At 40.1% G+C, this 16343-nt stretch overlaps 1 protein-coding gene across 4 annotated transcripts in view; it reads left to right on the top strand.

The window, feature by feature from the left end:
* The window catches only part of TBC1D23 (TBC1 domain family member 23), a 39699-nt gene that overhangs the window by 8365 nt on the left and 14991 nt on the right, over positions 1–16343 (top strand). For 3 of the 4 annotated variants that reach the window (XM_015410752.1, XM_015410759.1, XM_015410743.1), the window contains 10 exons: positions 351–456; positions 1688–1892; positions 2213–2336; positions 3520–3644; positions 3737–3783; positions 4360–4463; positions 12285–12407; positions 12587–12679; positions 13040–13210; positions 14466–14508. In XM_015410752.1, coding sequence (XP_015266238.1) covers positions 351–456; positions 1688–1892; positions 2213–2336; positions 3520–3644; positions 3737–3783; positions 4360–4463; positions 12285–12407; positions 12587–12679; positions 13040–13210; positions 14466–14508 — 1141 coding nt within the window. Of the gene's footprint in view, positions 1–350; positions 457–1687; positions 1893–2212; positions 2337–3519; positions 3645–3736; positions 3784–4359; positions 4464–12284; positions 12408–12586; positions 12680–13039; positions 13211–14465; positions 14509–16343 lie in introns of those variants that run through there. The other variant, XM_015410767.1, reaches the window with a different exon arrangement.

Here is a 16343-nt window from a genome sequence, read left to right as displayed (position 1 = left end):
TTGTCCTCTTCTGGCTTTTCCACTTTAAAAGGACATTGAACTATCATTGCACGCATTTGCATGTAACTTGTGATATAACCCTTGAACACAGAGGCAACAGCTCCCACCCTGCTTATATAATAAGGTTTATTTAATTCACGGTTGAATTTATCAGAATATTTATAGAATAGGCTTTGTTATAGTCAAAAATGTTACTTTAATAACAGCATATAAATGTTGAGGAAGCTTATTTAAGAATGCTGTATTAGAATGTTCGATCATTTATAATGAAGTACTTTTCATAGCTTCTAGTATCTGAATTTCAAAATGCTTATTTTGAGGGGTGTTTGTCCCTGTTTTTTCCTTTTTAGATTGCTTTGAATGTCGTAGGCAAAGGGGATAGTCTGGCATCCTGGGATGGTTGTTTAGATCTGCCAGAACAGACACTGATTCATAAAGACTGTCAAGAACTGATTGGTAAGACAAAAGTACCATTTAGGTTGAACAAGTGGGCAGTTTTGCTGGCAGGCTTTTGGGATTTATTTAGGTGCATTTTTGTCCCATGAATCTCAAGGTGACATACACAGTCCTCCCCTCCTCCATTTTTTCCTCACCACAGCCCTATGCAGCAGATTAGGCTGAGAGAGCAAGACTACTCCAAGTTCATCCTGCAAGCCTCATGGCTGAATAGGGAGTTGAATCTGAGTCTCTCAGCTTCCTAGGCCGACCCTCTAACCACACTGGCCTTCATAGACAACACATTGGTTCAATTTAGTCAGATGCAATGACAACCCATAGTTTAGTACCCTGTGAGCGAACCATGCATTTGCACATACTCTCTTCCCCCCTCAATGGTTGCAGTTCAGTTAGCTATTTCTACTTCAGCACAAACCAATCCAGTAAGCTAGGGTTTGCATTTGCTTTCCAAGGCAGGATTGCAAACCACAGTTTCCCATCATGCAGCTTCCATAATACTGGCTGCGATCCAAAGGGTTGTACATGAGCTTTTACATGGGCTTTTCAGCCCCCATTTCACACCTCAAAAAGATGTCCTTAATGTTAGTGGATCTGTCAGAACAGTGTCTGATACAGTCCAAGAAACACAGCTAGAAAATACAATTGGCAGAACTCTTGAATGGATGTGAAGGTAGTGTCAGTGCATGCAAGGGGTTGCCATGCTGTTTTAGCACAGCACTATGGTTGCCATGCTGTTTTAGTACAGCACTATGGCAGCAGCATTTGTGAAGTACTTATTTTATTTATTTATTTTTATTTATTTATAATTCCAATTTATAGCCCTCCCTCCCTGCAATGTAGGCTCAGGGCGGCTCACAATTAGACATACGCCACACATAAAACAGTTAAAACCATAAAACATTTGTTACAAAATTACAAAAATTACAGAAACATATTAAGTGCTCTAGATGTTCTAAACAAGATGTTCTAAACAAAAATTACAGAAACATATTAAGTGCTCTAGATGTTCTAAACATCAAGAGGGTGTATCTAAGATGGTATATCTAATCTCTATCTAAGATGGTATATCTAATCAGTGCCGACCCTCTAACCACACTGCAAAACCCTGTTTGCAAACCCTGTTTCTGAGGTTTTCATTCTACTTGGTAGCATAAGTGAAATAAGTAATGATTATAAGTGAAATAAGTAATGATTATCTTGATTACAGTATACTTACAATGTTTATTTTCAGATCAGTTGGCAATGCCAGAGGAGGAGAAATCAGCATTACTTCTGGATGTAGAATCTGTGGCTACCTTTTACTGTAAATCTCGTAATGTTAAATACAGTTCTAGTCTTAGTTGGACATATCTGCTTAAACCACTGGTGCATCTTCAACTTCCACGATGTGACTTGTACAACTGTTTCTATGCTATCATGAATAAGTACATCCCCAGGTAAAAAATAATAATACTCCATTTACATTGTATTTGGTATAAAATGTGATTTCTTCCCCTCCATACTCTTCCAAGTAGAGAAGCTTTTCTGTTTTTGAAGAACAGGGTAACATCCTCTCATCAGTATTGTGTTGTGCTTTCTGTTGTCACAAGAGTAAGATTATATTGAAACAAAGCTGCTGAATTCACATGACTCTTTTATCACAAGTGTGTGTGTGAGAGAGAGATTTAAGTGACATATTTACCTAGTTGAAATGATTGCATATCATTATCAATGTGGCCATTTTCACAAATACTCTCTCACGGCTCTTTTCTTCTAGGGACTGTTTTCTGAAAGGGAGACCATTTCATCTCTTTAGGCTGCTCCTCCAGTATCATGAGCCTGAACTCTGCTCCTTTCTTGACACCAAAAAGATAACACCCGACTCGTACACACTCAACTGGGTAATAAAGTGAAAGTAGGGAAACATAATGAAAAATAAACTTCTGTAGTAATATGTAAATATTGACAAAAATGTATTCATAGCTTGTGAGGGCATTATATTCCCATAAAATTTTCTATATTGAATGTTGTGCCTTTAATGTCTTGCAACAAATGAAATGTTTTATAGAATTTGCTCATATTTCATTTTATTAAGTAGAAGTTGCAGAATAGTCATACCTAAGACAAACCTGATTAACTGCTGTTGGATATCCCAGGGAACCTTTGAAATTAATGGCATTTCCCAGGGTTCCTAGAGGCAATGGTATGGTGGCTGTTTGCAAAGTAGATGTGTTCTAACAGTACAACTCAACTCTCTGTAATTTTGCTTTACCTTTTTTTTCATCTGAGCTATTTGACATGCCAGACATATTTGATGATTAATTTTTTTAATGACAAGGTTAAAATGGGCAAATAATTGATCTTGGTCTTCCATGCTTCCTATAAGGCAGATCCGATTTCATCAGGCTATTTTTTTTCTTTATTAAAAATTAAAACGTTTTCTTGTTGGGGGACGCCCCTCCCCATGCAGAAACACCTGCTTTCTTCTGCTACCCTAGTGAACGGTATTTAATAGAGAGAATCTGTTGGGAGCCTTTTGTCCCACAAAAGAACACGTTTTGCAGTACAGGCATTCACAGAATGCAGCACACTGAATGTGCGAAAGTAGCATTGCAGTTAAAGGGGCCAGCATCCAAGTATATGGGTTTAGAGTTAGATTAGAGGAAGAAAACAGTCTGTATGAAAGTAAGATTTCTTGGCATGTGAGAAAAAATGGATAAGCCTTCTGATTCAGAAAAAAGTATTGAATCTTATATTGAAGATCAGTATGCTATAGTCATATACATAGATTACCTTTTTTTGGCATGAAGTTCTTACCAGTCTTCCCACTCAGAGTCAAAATGGATATCAATTATTCTACTAAGTCTCCCACAGTAAATATACCTTATTTATCCAGCCATCTAGGCTTTCAGTCATTTGCTTGAAAAGAAATCTTTCTGACCGACATATACAGATTCCAGTGGGATTTTAAGTCTGGCTAACCAGCCTATATAAATAGATATCAAAGTCTTTAATCCCTATATTATCAACAAATTTATGCTACTGCAATCATGCTTGGCTTTCTTTTCATTCTCCTCTTTCCAGCTTGGCAGCTTATTTTCCTGCTACTGTTCATATGAAGTCACTCAGGCAATATGGGATGGCTACCTCCAGCTAGCGGATCCATTCTTCATTTATTTCCTAATGCTTATCATCCTTGTTAATGCAAAGTAAGTATATAATTAGCATGTGATGCAACGTATTCTGTGTTTTTTTTAATGTTGCTGCTTCATTTATTCAATATATCCATGTCTCTTTCCAGAGAAGTGATCTTAGGACAAGAATCAAATAGCAAAGAGGAAGTCGTTCGTAAGTTGATGCTTATTATGTTGATACTGTCTTTCAGTACAGTATAGTCAATGTTAAATACTAGAAAGTCCCACTGATACAGGTGGAAGGGTTCAACAGGTATTTAATTCTCTCCCATTGCCATGTACAGGACTTTAAAAGCCTTTTAACTGTGTTTCTAAAAAAAATCTGTTGTTCTGTGTGGAACCCCTGAGACCTTTTGCAGTCCCATTTGGTTGCAGTTCCAGTTCTGTATTCTGTAAGTTTTATTTCCATGAGATTCAGGGATCTCACTCACTACTTTGCACTCTTCTTTTTGGTGAGCCTTCTTTGCTTCAAGCCCAGAAGAATATTTTGCTTGTAACTTTTCATGAGTACATGCTCTGGGAAAACCTCGGCACCTGCCTTTGCCTCTTTCTTGCTACTTTTGCAAAGCACAGCAAGGCAAATTCCCTATTTTACACAAACGTCTGGCCTTTAGCATTGAGTATATAAAGTATCCCAAATAAAGATAATTCCAGCTGTAAGGTAAACCCTGTTTGCAGTGTTTTGTTTACATGTCCAACATCCTAATTTCCTTATGTTACTTGCTTTCAGAATTTCTAGAAAGATCCCCTGCCAGTTTGGAGTCAGAAGATATAGAAGACCTTTTCTCTTTGGCACAATATTACTGTAGCAAAACTCCAGCTTCTTTCCGAAAGGTAACAGTCAAATGCTTGGGAACTTTTCTGTGGGTGCAAGATCATACAAGTGCTCCTGGGGCCCTTCCATATTATATGAAAAACAGTGAGTGCTGTCCACAGCAAAAAACATTTGGAGTAAATTTATTTATTAGTGTTTTTAGTCACCAGTTACCCAAAAGGTCTTCTCTTCTAGAAGACCCCATAACAAGACCTAACCTTTACAAACTTCTAACAGGAGTGAAAAAATTGTTGCTGAAAAGTGAAGGGAAAAAAGGACTGATCTCTAAATTGCATCATATTCTATAAGACGAAAATGAAATGAAAATCCTGAGCTATCAAAGCGCCTGACAGAAATACATCCAGAGCCCTCTACTCCCTACCTAATGGGAGTCCATATGGCATACGCACGTTAAAATATCACCCTGCCAGGCGATTCAAGAATCTGCTTTCAAAGTGCTCCACAGATGGTATTTAACTCCTGCAGAACTTTCAAAAATTTACCCTCAGTTTTCGCCACTTTGCTGGAAGCAATGTGGTGACAAAGCCACATTTTTTCACACCTGGTGGCAGTGCCCAGCTATCTTTCAGTTTTGGGCTCAAATTTCAGAACAAATTCAAACGATCACTGGTCATTCTTTACCTCTGGATCCAGCTCTGTTCCTGCTCCAGCTTTGGCCGAAAGACAGCCCACCTCCTATGGAAAAGAAACTGATTAATTTGCTGATAGGTAAAGGTAAAGGTTCTTAGAGAAAATTCATATGATCACCAGCAAAGACTGTGACACCAATGAGTTAGCCAGCCCTCTGGATATTTGGTTCCCTGTCTTAGACACTCTAGGCTATAGTAAAATGAATTTAGGAAGTGCCAATGTAGTCAAATTCAATCTCCTGAGATATGGCTAAGGTCAGTCCTTAGTAATGTGAAAGTCAAAGGTGTTTTTTAGTAATAGGGTGCCTAATACATGCTGCTAAGAGAGCCAGTTTGGTGTAGTGGTTAAGTGCGCGGACTCTAATCTGGGAGAACTAGGTTTGATTTCCCACTCCTCCACTTGCACCTGGCTGGATGACCTTGGGCAAGCCATAACTCTGGCACAGCTGTTCTTGAAAAAGAGCAGTTTCTGTCAGTTCTCTCAGCCCCGCCTACCTCACAGGGTGTCTGTTGTGGGAAGGGGAAGGGGAAGGAATTTGTAAGCCGCTCTGAGACACCTTTGGGTAGTGAAGGGCGGGGTATAAATCCAATCTCTTCTTCTTCTCTTCTTCTAAGTATAAACCGAGGTGCTCAAGCTTACATGAGAAAATTCCAGTGCACAGAGGTTGTGTTAATCGATGAGTAGGATGTTATGTTGATGTTTTAAAATCTACCCTTTTATCTCCTCTTGTAACCTACTGGAATAATATTCTTTGGCTTACTTCTTTCTTAAATACAATAAAAATTTTAGGGTCTTGTGGCGACTTACAACAGTAAAACCAATAAGGTAAAAAAAATACAAAACAAATAACAATTGTAAAATATTAACATTAAAATATTAAAACACTACAATATTAAAATATGTGGCTATCACCATACCACTACTAAAACAGCCCAAACACGTGGTTTCCCTCCAAAGGCCAACCTAAATAATTGAGTTTTGCATGCCCTGCAGAAACTAAACAAGTCTAGCAGGGCACTGGTGTCATCCAAGAGTGCATTCTTTAGAGTAGGAGCTACAACTGAGAAGGCCCTTGCCCTGGTGGCCAGGCACCTGCAAGAGACTCCTAGACGACCGAAGGGAGTGTGGGGGGTTATAACGGGAGAGGTAGTCCCATAGGCATGAGGATCCCAGACAATGCTCCCTCTAAGCTGTGGAGTCTTGTGAGTAAAAATTCTACTTTGTAAGCTATTGGCATTAAAGTTGTGAGTGAGCGATTTGGCTACTGCATAAATTAGTTTGCTCTGGAGCCATCCTTTCTGAGCTAAGAAAAAAAGTGTGAGCCGGAGGCTAAAAACCTGTGAGCTAGCTCACACTAACGCAGCTTAGAGGGAACACTGGTCCCAGTCCATTAAGGGCTTTCAGGGGCCTTTTACCATTTCTTCTTATTTGCCACTTTTCACTGAGCATAACACGGAAATCTCCCATCTGAAGCCAATTCATTTCGCATGCCATTCAGTATCTAAAATTAGGGTGATTTTTGGTTGGTAGGTGGTTAGGTCACTTTTCCAATGTTCCCTGAGGGGAACAGCCAGATAATATTTTTATTTGGGCCAAATTTTATTTGTGAAGGATAATGCATCACAGTAGGATCCAGAAACAGTAATGTGAGGACAGGATCCAGAAACAATAATGTGTTGTGGCAAATCGTAGCAACTTTCCTCTTGCTATTCCCATTGGGAGTGACATTCCAGGAACAGGAGTAAGCCCTGCACATGGTACTGCTTGTGCTACTTGCTGGCTTGGAAGTACGGATTGTGGCTAAACACGTGAAATCTAGATACCTGATAAATTGGATAGGGGTGAAGAGGAAGGAAATGTGTTGCATTTCCCATCTTCCTCCTTGCCCATAACTCTTATTTGCCAGGGATGCTACTAAGGCAGACTGGGAAGTGAGGCAGGGTGAAAGAAGTAGGGTTGCCAAGTCCGATTGTCCTGGCAGCAGGGGATGTGAGGGAGCCATCCAGGAGTATGGGGAGGTGGGGTGACGTCACAGTGCATGATGTGGCCATCGCAGTGATGTTACATGGAAGTGATGTCCTAATAGCAATGATGTCGCACATTGATGCACTAGCATTTTGGCTGAAACTCTTTGGTTACCATGGAGTTTTTGGCCTAAATGCTAGAATGTCGACACTTGACACGGCATGATGCCATCAATTCCATGTGACGTCATCGCGATGACCATGTTGACACGTGATGGGCCTCTTCGGGGGTGGGGCTTTCCCACCAGCCAGCTGGCTGACAGTGGATTGGAGCCCCAATTATTTTATTTATTTATTTATTTTATTTCATTTATACCCCGCCCTCCCCGCATTGCGGGCTCAGGGCGGCTTACAACCATAAAGCACAAAGTGCAATAAAATACAATAAAACAGTTTAAAACAATTTACACATGGGCCACGCCCAAGGATCCCGCGTGACTAAACCCTCTCTCCATTGCACATACCCTTTCCATTCCAGGGGAGGTTGCTGTGGCCCCCTGATGTTCATTGCCACTCAACCTCCGGCGGTGCTGTAAACGGTCCTCATTGGTGGTGGTGGTAACAGCGGCGGCTCCTATTCAAAAGCCTGGCGGAAGAGCTCTGTCTTGCAGGCCCTGCGGAACTGCAACAAGTCCCGCAGGGCCCTGATCTCCTCCGGGAGCTCATTCCACCAGATAGGAGCCGCCACCGAAAAGGACCTAGCCTTAGTGGCAACAAGCCTGGCCTCTTTCGGGCCCGGGATCGCCAAACGATGTAGCGACCCCGACCGAAGTGCTCTTTGGGATCTATGTGGGGCAAGGCGGTCCCTCAGGTATGCTGGACCCAGGCCATGTAGGGCTTTAAAGGTAACGACCAGCACTTTGAAGCGAATCCGGTATGCTATAGGCAGCCAGTGCAGCGCTTTGAGCACAGGCTGGATGTGGTCCCATTTCGAGACACCAGCAACCAGCCTGGCCGCCGCATTCTGCACTAGCTGCAGCCTCCGAATCAGCGACAAAGGCAGCCCCATGTAGAGAGCGTTGCAGTAGTCTAGCCTTGAGGTGACCGTCGCATGGACCACTGTGGCTAGGTCTTCACGGCTGAGAAAGGGAACCAACTGCCGCACCAGCCGAAGATGGTTAAAGGCCGCTTTGGCAGTGGCTACCTGCTACCAGTGGCTGCTACCTGGGCCTCCATCGATAAGGTGGAGTCCAGGAGCACTCCCAAACTCCTAACCTCCGAAGCTGGCACCAACTTGAAGGAACGCAAAGATTGGGGGATACCCTGGTTGGACCGGTGGTCTGGCAGCCCAAGAAGGAAGGCTGGGTCAGCATACTCTTTCCTCTCAGCTTCATCCTTGTGTGCATGCAAAGAATGAGTTCTGCTCTCCACAAAAGTCATACAAGTTTGCTCAGTATACAAACTTGAACCAAGTATCCACCTTGAACCAAAATGAGGAATATAAATGTTTTAATTAATAAATCAATTTAATAAATTGATAAGAATACTTAGAGAGATCATGGTTGCCTTAATAGTATGTTGTAGGCCCTGCACATCATATGGATCATTTTTGCCATTTGAGACTTTGTTTTGGACATGTGGGTGATCCAACTCTTACTGGCAGTTGAGAGGTTAATTCAGTCTCTTGCATACATAACAAGAACTGTTATGCTTGGACTTTTTATGTTGTTGCCCCACTATTAGGGAACAGCCTCTCAGTGGGAGTGAGGCAAACATCTACTCTTTTGGTGACGGTGCAAGACAGAACTGTTTAAAGCAGGGTATGGGGCAGCTTGAACAGGCTCTGGTTGGATTGTTTTCACTATCTTTTTTAGTTAATTTATTAGATTATTTTTGTATTTATTGTTACCCACCCTGGATCCTTTGTCAGGAAAAAGGTGGAGTATATAAATACTCTAAATAAATAAGTGGGTTCTAGATCAGAGCAAGCCTAAACTCTCCCTAGAAGCTAAAATGACTAGGCTGAGGCTACCGTACTTTGGTCACATTACGAGAAGATAAGAGTCCCTGGAAAAGACAATAATGCTAGGACAAGTGGAAGGCAGCAGGAAGAGAGGAAGACCCAACAGGAGATGGCTTGACTCTGTAAAGGAAGCCACGAGCGCCCTCAGTTTGCAAGACCTGAGCAAGGCTGTTAACGACAGGGCATTTTGGAGGACATTAATTCATAGGGTCATCATAAGTCAGAAGTGACTTGACAGCACAACACACACACAAATAAATAAACCCATGAAGTCTTCAGTAGTTTGGTGTGACATATTTGTTGGACATGTTGCAATTATGATTGCTTGCACAGACTAGAAATATTGTTGATAGTTCTCATTCTGTATCCAAGGTCCCTGTCATTGTCAGTGGTAGTTGCTTGCATACACCTGAGGACATAAGCAAGGTTCATGGGAAAATCTGGGCTGAGCATTTCCCACTTGACTCTTTCAAGAAAATTTGTCTTGCCTGTTCAGTTTGGTGGCTAATGCATCATTCTGTGAGTGTTGCCAAATGTTCACCTTGATAGAAGTGGTCGATAGACCTCTCCTGGGGGACGTGACTTCATCCAAGAGCACCTAAAGCATCTAGACCAGGGGTGGTCAAACTTGCTTCATGTAAGAGCCACATAGACTAAACGTCAGATGTTTGAGATCCACAAGCCGTGAACAAATATCACACACATGTTTTTATTGGAAAATATGCAAATTTGCTTTTTATTAACATTAAATGAGACTGCCAAAAATAAAAACAAATGAGGTAAAAACAGATATCGATAATGATATTTATTTGTCCATTGATATTTATTTGTCTAAGACAGAGAGTGGTGGAAAGAATGAAAGAGAGAGAGAAACAAAGAAAGTAAGTAGATGGGGAGGGGGAGGAAGGAAGGGAGAGAGAAAGAGAAAAAGAAAGGAAGAGCAGGAGAAAGAGAGAGAAAGGTGGAAATAAAGCAATTAGATGGGGAGGGAAGAGGGGGAAAGAGAGAGGTTGAAGGAAAGCAAATACATGGGGAGGGAGGGGGAAGGGAGAGGTGGAAAGAAAACAACTTTAATTTCAGATGTGTTCTCCACCCCCAACACACACACCAGCTGACTTGGCTTGGAAAAGTGTTTTGTTGTTTGTTTTGGCTCAGTCACATTTTTATATGTTTTTAATGTATAATTGTAAGAGGTTTTTACAGGAGTGTTCTGTGCAAAGTTTTGCAATTGGTAGCAGAAAATTGGTCTAAAAATCCCATAAATAAATCATTTCAGAAATCTGAACTTTCACAAATATGTATTGCCATATTAATTTTACGGTTAATTCGCTGCATCACTGAGGTAATAATGAAACTATACTTGAGAGCTTCTTTACTACCACAATATAATACAGCACTTGTAGAGGCAGTTTCAGCATGAGTTTCTGCTGCTGAGTCAATTATGCCAAGTTTGACCTTGGCACAGTATACTGAATTAACTCCTTGCCTTTCTGGAGATGCAGCTTTTTCTTTTTGATACTGTGCCTGTGTGGCATTTTTCAACTGCTACTGGTGCCTCTCGCAATTTGGAACACATCCTGGAGCAGCCTGTGCCAAGATTCCAATGATTTTGAAAAGCCATTGATTTGTAGGTTATGTAATAGTTTGCATTGTTCCAGAATTACATTTTAATTTCCAGTGTGCTGCATCCACTTCCACAAAGCAAGAGAAAAATACAGTTGAAAAATACAGTTTTGTACTTGTAATATTCCTCTGGAAGACATAGGAGCTTAAATTTCAAGCTTCCAGGAATATGCATAAATTTTATTCTGTATTTTTGTAATTTTGGTATCCTTTTTGGCAGTACTGTAATATTGATATAAGCCAGGGCAGGTGGGGTCTAATGACCGAAAGCTGTATACATATGAAAGCAAACAGATTGTGATTAGGATTTTATTTCTGTAATTTTATTGTTATAGTCGGCATTGTCTGAATTAATCTATTCTCGGATGAAACAGATAATAAAAATTATGTCCCAGTCTGTATATTTAGATACATCTAATGCTTGGATTGGTAGTATCTTAGTCTTGTCTCGTGACAGACCTATGAAATCCCGTGAAATTTCATGAGTCCGGAGAATCAAGCAGATGTTTTTTCCACTTTACTTTTTAAAATATGAAAGCTGCTATGAACAGGATGTGTTCAAGTAGCCCAGGTGCTACATTAAGTTGTTTAGCAGTGCAATCCTAATAAGAGTCATGGCTCTTCTAAATCCAAGTCAATGGACTTAGAAGCATGTAACTCTGTTTAGGATTGTACTGTAAAGCTAATGCGAATTCTGTGCTACCGTTTCATGCAGTAACTGGAGAAGTTATCTTTTGCAGACCTGGAATAGCCCTACTGTGGGAACAGTTGCCAGATCTCCTAGTGAGCACTGGGGAACTGATGGTAACATTTACCATACCGACTAACCAGGTTTATATGGGGCATGGTAGGGCTTTGGTACCTGTGCTGGCAGTGGATTGGATCTGTTACATTTATTTGTCTGTAGATACAGGAATTGTTATTTAAAATAATACAGTCTGCAGGCCACTTTGGAGATGGTTCATGAACTTGGTGTTCATTTTGATGGAGTAGACGAGAACCTATATATGACAGTAATTACACCCAATTCTACAGGAGTTGAGTTTACTCACTGTTCACATTATAAGAGTGAAATTGCTCTTATGAGCTGACTTTTAAAATTTGGATTTCCTGTGGTTCACACAAGTGCATATTAGCCTTATAGGTAAAGGTAAAGGTTTCCCTTGCTCGAAAGCCAGTCAAATCCAACTCTAGGGTTGCGGTGCTCATCTCCGTTTCCAAGCCGAAGAGCCAGTGTTGTCTGAAGACGTTTCCGTGGTCACGTGGCCGGCTTGACTAAATGCCAAGGCACACGGAACGCTGTTACCTTCCCACTGAAGCAGTACCTATTTATCTACTTGCAATTTCTTGCTTTTGAACTGCTAGGTTGGCAGGAGCTGGAACCAGAGATGGGAGCTCACTCTGTCATGCGGCACTCGGGTCTCGAACTTGCTGAACTACCGACCTACCAGTCTGCAGTTCAGCGTCTTAACCACTTAAGCCACCACAGCCTTATAGGAGATCTCAAATAGGGCACAGTTTCCATCTTAGTTTGGAGCCTCCGTAATGGTCATAATTACTGTTTTCTCTTATCAAAACAGGACAACCACAGTATTTTTGGCAGCAGCTTGTTGGGTCTCAAAGACGATGATTCAGACTTGAGCCAAGCTCTGTGTCTAGCAGTTTCTGTATCAGAGATTCTTCAAGCAAATCAGCAGCAAGGGGTTAGTAAGTTTGAAAAACTGGTTTTTCCCAAAATGTGGATAACTGAACAAAATTGCTTAATCAATTGAGAGCTTCTAAGGATCTAGGCAACAAGTTGGCTGTAATGGTGAATTTCATAGCAATAGTTCCAAAATTTAAATTTTTTAAACTTAACAAAAGTATATGACTCTAATTCCAGGATGGAGTAAGGTTCTTTGTGGTGGACTGTCGCCCTGCAGAGCAGTATAATGCTGGACATTTATCAACTGCCTTTCATTTAGATTCAGACTTGGTAAGCATATTGTTTGGTGGGATAATATGCTTGGGTTTTTTCCATTTCTTTAGTGTTTAGAAAAAAGTGGAATGCAAGGATTATCTGAATAAAGTATTAAGAATACTTGGGTTGTGGCTTTTAGTTCATACTACCTTTCTTCAGAAGTGAGCTTTGCTATGACCTGTAATGGATAAAGCTTAATATATGAAATGATTGTAAAACATTCTTTAAACTTGATTGCTATGTCTGTTAGGCAGAAGCTGTCTTGCATTTGGTTTAATGTTTTAAGCATCTCAGTTTGACTGCAAGTGATTATTAATCTCATACCGTTCACGCTGACCTAGCTCTTAGTTGTCTGCTCTTCAAATCGTTCCATAGATGCTCCAGAACCCATCCGAATTTGCCCAGTCTGTGAAATCTCTGTTAGAAGCACAAAAACAGTCTATTGAATCTGGCTCAATAGCTGGTGGAGAGCATCTTTGTTTCATGGGAAGTGGCCGGGAAGAAGAGGATATGTATATGAACATGGTGCTAGCACACTTCTTGCAGGTACATCTAAAACATTAGAACACTGCATTTAAGCATATTTCCTAACTTTTGGAGCAATCCTGAGCATAGCCGTTTGGGATCCTACTCAGTGGTGCTTACTTCCACGAAAGCGTTCTTTGGATTGCACAGTTTGCCCCACAATGTGTAGTCACTAAAGTTCTCATTCTAAGTATACTTGAAAGTTTGGGATGCAAAAAACCTTCCCAATTAGTTTTCATAGAAATTTCTAAATATACTGGGCTGTGCATCCATTCCCACCCTACACGTTTGGCTTAATTGTGAATACTCTTGTCCAAAAAGTTCTTGAAGGTTTTGTGGCTATATGACTGATCAAAAACCTATTCGTTTATTTAGGAAATTTATGCATGAGTGCAAACATGTAATTTTTGTTTCTGGAATTGAAACTCATTGACGTTTGTTGGTATCGCTTGAAATTGGTAAGGCCGATTTCCAAATCAATATGTAGGGGACTGAAATATAGGATTTTCCTCTGGTTTTTCTTCTGCTTTAATCTTGGTAAGTTCTTTAAACTAAATGATGTTCTGTTTTAATCTTGGTAAGTTCTTTAAACTAAAGAACTTGCTTATCTATTACTGCTTGGAATGGTAGATTCAGGTGGGGGTGTGTAGCCGTGCTGGTCTGAAGCGGCAGAACAAAGTTTGAGTCCAATGGCACCTTTAAGACCAACAGAGTTTAATTCAAGGTATAAGCTTTTGTGTGCACACGAAAGTTTATACGCTGAATTAAATTTTGTTGGTCTTAAAGGTGCCACTGGACTCAAACTTTGTTCTGCTGCTTAGAATGGTGGCTGACTTTCTACATCCAATTTTAAAGTCAAATACTAACATTTTACAGAAACTGATGAGTGATGAATTTTATGAGTAGTTCGAGCATTTCACAAAGATACATATTGAATCACTTCTATAGTTTGGTTTCATCCTACAATGTAATTTACATTGTTGAAGAAAAGGTGTCATTAACAGCTTTCAGATTTGTAGAAAAATAATATATGAAAATAAACCATTCTCAACTGTAATTTGAAAAAGGCTCACCATATGTACAACAGCATATTCTGAATACTGCTCTAGGGTCTCATGTTAAGTAGTTTAAGTATAATTATTTTTTATGGAAGATCAGGTACAAAAAATATAATTGTGCTGGGGCCATATATGTTTCATCTTTTTTTGAAATAGGCTTGCTTCTAACACCAAAATGTTAGGATTAACCATAATTTCCCCCCATCTTCTTGTTGCAGAAAAATAAAGAATATGTAAGCATTGCTAAAGGAGGATTTATGGGTGAGATTTGCATCACATTACTTTTTCACATTCAAAATATTTTAAAATGCATTTTGTCCTAGGTATTTCTTAGAATGTGGTAACTGAATGGTTACTATGCAATTACCTTTTTTAAATGTTTGTTTGTGCAGAGATTGCATGACTGTAATGCTTATTCTTGGTACCTTGGCTATAGTAGCAATATGTCATTGCTGAATGATGGAGACTTTAAAGATTCTTTGTTTGTTTCCCCAGTCTCTCTGTATGTTGTGACATAATCTGTATACACTGAACCCTGTATATCTCTGACCCCTTTTTAAAAGTTTCCCCCCTCTCCTATATATCTTCTCTGCCCCTGCCCCAACAGCAGTTTTGGATGGCTTCTCCATTCCCTCTGTTCTGTTTCAAGGATATGTTTTGCACCCAGTTTCTTGAGCCAATTAATCTCTAGCACAAGTAAAAAATGTGCAGCCTTACAGATTCCATGGTTTCAATATTTGTAGTTAAAAAACCTCATTGACCACCTCACAGAACTGGGTACATTTCAAAGAGAGCTAACAAAACTGGAAAAAATTATTAAACTCTACCCCAACTCTCCGAAAGGCATTTTGTCTAAATTATATAATACGATCATCATGCCATATAAAAGCCATTGAGCCATATAAAACTCAAATATCAACACTGCCGGGAAGAAGACCTGAGGGTACAATGGAATGATGCAGACTGGGACACTGTATGGTCTTCACCGGCCAATAGCTCTAACATATTCAATATTCAACTACAATTTTTCAAACTCTACTCTAGATGGTACATAACCCCATATCAATTACAGAAAATAGACTCAAATAACAACCTGCAGTGTTGGAGAGGCTGTGGGCAGGTCGGCACTTATCTACATTGTTGGTGGGAGTGTCCAAGACTCGGCAAATTTTGGGATGAGGTTCGGCAACAGATCAACAATATAACCTTGCATAATCTTAATTTAAAACCTGAGATTCTGTTATTGAACCACTGGGATACCATCATAGACAATAGAAATAAGGAAATAATCTCTCTACTCCTAGCAACAGCTTGCCTGACAATAGCCTCGCGTTGGAAATCCCTGCTGCCATTATCCGCCTGGCATGAAAAAATTTGGGAACAGTTTGTGATGGCAAAAATCACAGATAAAATACATAGAGCACAAACAACCCAGATATCCAATTCCAAATTCGAATCAACATGGTTTCCAATATTTTCATATCTCACAATACATGATATACTACCTGCAAATTTGCAATATCATTAATGGTTAACGTTGTAAAACATTACTATGAAAATCTCTGTTGGGAAAAGACAGTATATGTAACCCTTACTTCTCTAAATCATCAGAACAATAACCTTACGACGAATAGAGGATCTTTATGTTGAAATGTTAAGTTTTACAATACTTTTGACATTGTTTTTCAAGTTTTATTGAGACGCATCTTTATGTTGATGTATCTTTGTTATTGGCAATAGATTGTTACTACTTGTTTCGACAAAATAAAATAATTAAAAAATATTTTTAAAAAAGAAAGAAATGTGCAGCCTTTCTTCCCCTTTAGCAATGCTGGTGGGGTCACAACAACCCATTCTAGGGAAATCTGAACCAATTATGAGTGGGAGAGTCTGCTGACTTCTTCCATTCAGGCAGTTCCAGTCCTTCAGATAGATCCCCACTTTCCCCAAGACTTACATACAAGAGGAAAGGTAGCCCCTGTCATTCTTCTCTTGCCCCAGGAGCAAGAGAATGATGCTGCCACCTGGCTTTAAATATAGCCTCATAGGCAGCACATGCTCTCTTGTAATCCTCACCCCCTGGCAAGAGACTCCTC

The sequence above is a fragment of the Gekko japonicus genome, unplaced genomic scaffold (genome assembly GCF_001447785.1).
Source record: "Gekko japonicus isolate JY-2015 unplaced genomic scaffold, Gekko_japonicus_V1.1 scaffold241, whole genome shotgun sequence".
NCBI lineage: Eukaryota > Metazoa > Chordata > Lepidosauria > Squamata > Gekkonidae > Gekko > Gekko japonicus.
The sequence above is the reverse complement of the archived record's forward strand: the minus strand, read 5'-3'. Positions and strand labels throughout refer to the sequence as shown.